This window comes from Protomyctophum parallelum, assembly GCF_964188405.1.
Source record: "Protomyctophum parallelum genome assembly, chromosome: 20".
NCBI lineage: Eukaryota > Metazoa > Chordata > Actinopteri > Myctophiformes > Myctophidae > Protomyctophum > Protomyctophum parallelum.
In genome coordinates, this window is record NC_139718.1 from 31,087,565 (window position 1) to 31,092,667 (window position 5,103).

The 5,103-nt window shown below is 40.5% G+C and overlaps 1 protein-coding gene across 1 annotated transcript; it reads right to left on the bottom strand.

The window, feature by feature from the left end:
- Nucleotides 1–742: 742 nt before the first annotated feature.
- foxi2 (forkhead box I2) lies at nt 743–4,260 on the bottom strand. The gene is made up of 2 exons (XM_083792719.1): nt 3,607–4,260; nt 743–2,935 (listed from the first exon to the last, which is right to left on the bottom strand). Exons 1-2 carry the CDS (start codon nt 4,181–4,183, stop codon nt 2,316–2,318), a joined length of 1,197 nt encoding a protein of 398 aa, XP_083648845.1. The 5' UTR covers nt 4,184–4,260; the 3' UTR covers nt 743–2,315.
- Nucleotides 4,261–5,103: the final 843 nt, after the last annotated feature.

Sequence of the window (5,103 nt, forward strand, 5' to 3'; positions counted from 1 at the left end):
CATAAATGACAAAAAGGATAGTTTTCTTGGTGACAGCCACATGGAGTTGTCTATTGTGTTCATTGTTATGATCCATGTTTGATATATAACCCAGTAAGCATACTGACAGAGTTAGCGGGATGTGACAGCCCAGGAAACATTCAACACTTGAATGACTTCTTTCCAAAACGGTGCTACTGGTGTGCAGTCCCAAGTGGTGTGAATGTAATGATCAGGCTTATTTTGTGTGCACTGTGAACCGACTGGAGATGATGTGAATCCCATGGTGAAACTGTTTCGACCGGTGTAGTGAAATCTGTGGATTGCTTTATTCTGAACGAGTTGAAGATTTGCAATGTAAGTCATAGAATAGATATTTTTGCATATTTGGGTCCAGATATTGGTGTCAAGGCCCAGGGTTGATAATTAGGTATTTTTTTATTTTATTTTTTGTTGATGGTATGGATAATGATGTGTATAATGGTGATATTATTTTATACATTTTGGATAGACATTTTACTGTAAAGATGCTGATTAGTTGTGCGGCCGGAGAAGGAAGTTCTAGAGTGTTTGGATGTTTAGTATTTTCTTAATGGTAGCTTTAAGTTTGTAATCTGCATCCCTGATTAAAGAAGGAAACTTAAGATGAGTGACAGTTTTGAAAAGATGTAGGCTCTTCAAGCTCCCAAGTGCAGTAAATACAGACAGACAGACAGACAGACAGACAGACAGACAGACAGACAGACAGACAGACAGACAGACAGAACTAATAAACCAATAAATCAACCACTAAAATAACACATTTGTGTGAATTATAAAAATCGTACTCCAATTTCCAAGAAATCTTTTTTAAGATCTTCAATTCAAATAAATTAAATGCTTTGCTATATAAACGAAAACGTTTGAGCATCTGCCTCTGGTTTAGGGTTTGTTGTTCAATAAAATATACAAACTGTGATGAGGACCGTAATCTAAGTATTCCTTTTAGTTGTTAAGCACTGTTATTTTTTACATGGGCCAGTTGAGATCCGAAAAACTAAACAAAGCAAAAACTTAATAAAAAAACATCATATTAAGATAAATTTTTACTCTTTACTCTTGTGTTTATTGAAAGACTGTTGAAACAAACTGCATCCTGAATGTAGAAACAATACAATTATAGATACAAAAGCAATTCAATGGTTGTCACATTGAATCCTGAGAGAGTCCATGATAATACATTTTTTAAATATATTTACGACATCAGATTTGTAATCATACTGATTTCGGCACATTTTAACATCTAATATCATTCATGTTTGCTTTTGTCACACTGTGTTGTAGAAAAAAATGCCTTTTTGCATAAATATCATAAATAGTTACAAACTATCTTTACAATTTACAAAAATATACATTTTTGATGCTCAAATTATGTACAAGCACATGATCCTTGATGTTGTGGTTTCAGTCAAATTATGTATATAAAAATAAGTCATTAAAGTCAAGCCCCTTAATGATTGTATATAATTTTAGTAATTGAACAATGATGTTAATTGATGATTATTTGAACTATATTTGAACATGACATAAACGCCTTAACAATAGGGCACTTCCATGTTATGATTGTCATTTGAGGTAATGTTGGCATTACAAAGGCAACCGTGGCAGATTTGGGCTGTGGGTGAACAATTTCACCTAAGTTGATCGGTAAACAAAGGTAATCAAAATGCCAGGAGAAAATACTTCTTGGGCTTTATCTTGTAAACTAACAACCTTACAATAACATCCCAAATTGGATACATTTGTTACAGTACAAACAAAGGGAAGGTTTGTGGCACTTTACCGTCTAACTACAGTATCAAAAGACAAGATTGTTATACAAAAAAATACAAAAATAAGTGCTCAATGTTTGCTTTGCTTTACTTTGTCTTATTCTGTAAGCAAAATAGAATCTATCTCTCTATTATAGGATATATGTCACTTTTTTTTGTTGATACAAGCTACTTGCAAAAGATGCTTTCCCCTACTGGGGATGCTGTGTGTGTGTGTGTGTGTGTGTGTGTGTGTGTGTGTGTGTGTGCGCGCGTGCGTGTGTGGCAAGTTGAATCAAGCAGACCTCACATACTGTAGTTTCAAAAATCTTTTTCAAACAAGTCAGATCCAACAGCTTAGTTTAGTAGTCAGTGATGGTTATTTTGTATTTATGACGCATAGTACCAATAATAAACGTTTTGTCTGTCATTCCTATCTATACTTACATATTTGACCCCTTTGGGGAAATGCATATGTACCTCAGAGAGCAAGAAAGTCCTAAATACGTGTGTAAACCAGCCAGTGATTACGTTAATCACCAAATCTTATACATCTGTCCCTTCTCTCGGGTATATCAAACTGTTGACGCTAAAAGTGTTATAAAAATGGCTGTTGAACTGTCCACTCTGTCCCCCTCCAAATGTGTTGTAATAGACTCCACGGTTGAAATGCAGACCCCCGTCTCCCCCATGGTCCATGACCCCGGCTACTCCTGGCTCCTGACCCCCGGGACTCGGGTGGTGGTGGTAGGGACTGAGTGCCGTAATGTTCCTGTTTGAGAGCTCGTTCACCAGTCCCAAGGAGCCCGACTGCCTGGCCGAAGGAGGCCCCCCGGAGCTGAGGCCCGACATGCTGCTGAAAAAGTTGTTGAAACAAGGTGCGGCAGAGGCCAGTCCGGGAGGAGAAGAAGACGAGGAAGAGGAGTTCTTGAGTCCCTCGTGCATCGCCTCCATCTCCTCAGGAGAGGAGGGCCCCATGACATGGGGACTGTCTGAGGACTTGAGGGAGGCTGCCGGTCTGCCGTCCTCCACTTTCGTGGTGCCTGTAGTTGCCGCCGCCCCTCCAGTGTTGCTAGGGTCGGAGCGCCGCTTCCTTTTCCTCCGGAAGTTTCCGTTGTCGAACATCTTTTCACAGTTGGGGTCCAACGTCCAGTAGTTTCCTTTCCCTGTGGTGAGATGGTAAATATGGAGATGAATACAATAAAATAAATTCTAACAATGCGATTTGAAATGTTCTGTCCTGTAATTTGGCTGAGTATTCTGAATGCAAAGGTAATTAACCACTAGACTCATGTGTCATAGTGCTGGTTGTACAGGCCTATACTAATTACATTTTTGTAGCATGCAGGCCTAATATTATTTAGTAGATGTAATTTAACATCTTAGCAGCTATTGAATGTGAACATACAAATCAAAGTCTTAATTCCATTGTGAATCTAAATCTAAATTGCATGCTTTCCATAATATTTATTTGACAAATATTCTAGCCACAATGGTAGGCTATAGTTAGCATCAATCCAATCCTGATATAATATAATATTAAATAATATAATATAATATTAAATAATATAATACAACACCTGTTACCAACTTACCATGTTGTATAGGCATGTTGCTTTTTAGATTGCAATAAACACTATTTTACACTTTGTATTCTTTGTTTATGAAATATTATTATATTATTATAGGCCTATATTTTATTATTATATTAGGCTATTATATTAAGACTGAAATAGGCCTACATATTAGAAAATGCCTATGTCAATCAACCTATTGCAGTGGGAATTTATCGACAAATCTGTATGATTTAATGTTGACATGATTGAATATAGTTTACCTGGATCATCCTCGTCCCTCGGTACTTTCTTGAAGCAGTCGTTCAGTGACAGGTTGTGCCGGATTGAGTTCTGCCAGCCGGCTTTGCTCTTCTTGTAAAATGGGAAATTATCAGCGACGTACTGGTATATTTGGCTCAAAGTCAGCTTCTTTTCGTGCGCATTTTGGATAGCCATGGCAATTAGCGCTGAGTAGGAATAGGGCGGACGCACCAGTTTCAACAACTCCTCTTGGCTGGCGATCGACAACCAGCCCAAATCCGGACCAGCAAATCCAGGTGAATTCGCCAGGAACTGCCGCTGGGATCCGTATGAAGGAGGGATAAAAGATGCGGCGTTATTGCCGTGCAGGTAAGACGCGGAGGAGTTGACGCCGGGGCCGTTAAGCCACAGGTAAGGGTTTGGAGAGGACGTGTAATCGCCGAGGCCGTATCCTGCAGGTCTTTGTGAGCTCTGCTGGTGGTACATGCTGAAGTTGTCGCAGTACACAGCCATCTCCGGTGCCTCCTGCGCGCTCTTGGGTTGGAGAGAACCGACGGTTGGGGAGGTATGGTGGGACTGAGGATCAATGGAGTTCATACTCCCCACGGGGGAAAAGAATCCCAAAGGAACTCTAAACAGTCACCGTCTTCAGGTTCGCGCTCTCTCTCTCTCTCTCTCTCTCTCTCTCTCTCTCTCTCCAGGTTTTACGTTGTAGAGAAGAGGCAGCAAGCAACAAGTGTCAGGGAAGGTAAGTTGTAGGACTTTTGTTTTTATAAGACCTTGACAGCAGCCGCATCCAGGCACGAGATGTGTTACAACAGCCAATAGCCACACACGGTGTAACAGGGGGTGTGGTCCTGGCCTGGGATACTTCATTCACTAGTAGGCTACCACCATCATGGAGAAAAAAATATCCAATATTTTAAGGTTTGTAGCCTATACTTTGTAGCCTATACCCTATACTATGCCCAGGTTTAGGCTACAATAGGAAGTATTCTAGAAGAGGAGAGGCATACAGATATAAAAACCAATCTGAAAAAAAAAAAATGAGGGCAGTTAAAATTTAGGACAATTATAGTCTAGTGTCTGATCTATCTATCTAGAGTCTAGAGTAGACAGACAGACAGGAATGAATTATGTACTCCCCATATAAGGAGCATGTCTTGAGTGTACAGGGTTTGATGAGGTCAGACAACATATGGATTAATGTCAGAACAGGTCAGCTCCATACAGTATGGAGATCAAAGTGTTCAGACCTGAATACATATATTCGCCTCGGTTCGTCCCGTTTGTACCGCACCAGGTGGCGCCACGCCCGTTCACGCGATTCTCATCGTTGCCTTGACTTTGTATGTAATCGTACCGCTCTAAGCATTCAAGTCTGAATGCACCTTAAGCGTGGTAGCGGGGACATACTCTTGAGTGTACAGGGTTTGATTAGGGCCCAGGTAGGGCCAGGCCTTAACTTTCGTCCTGTTGAGAACTCTAGTTTTTGCCGGCTGCCGGGTGCGGCTGCA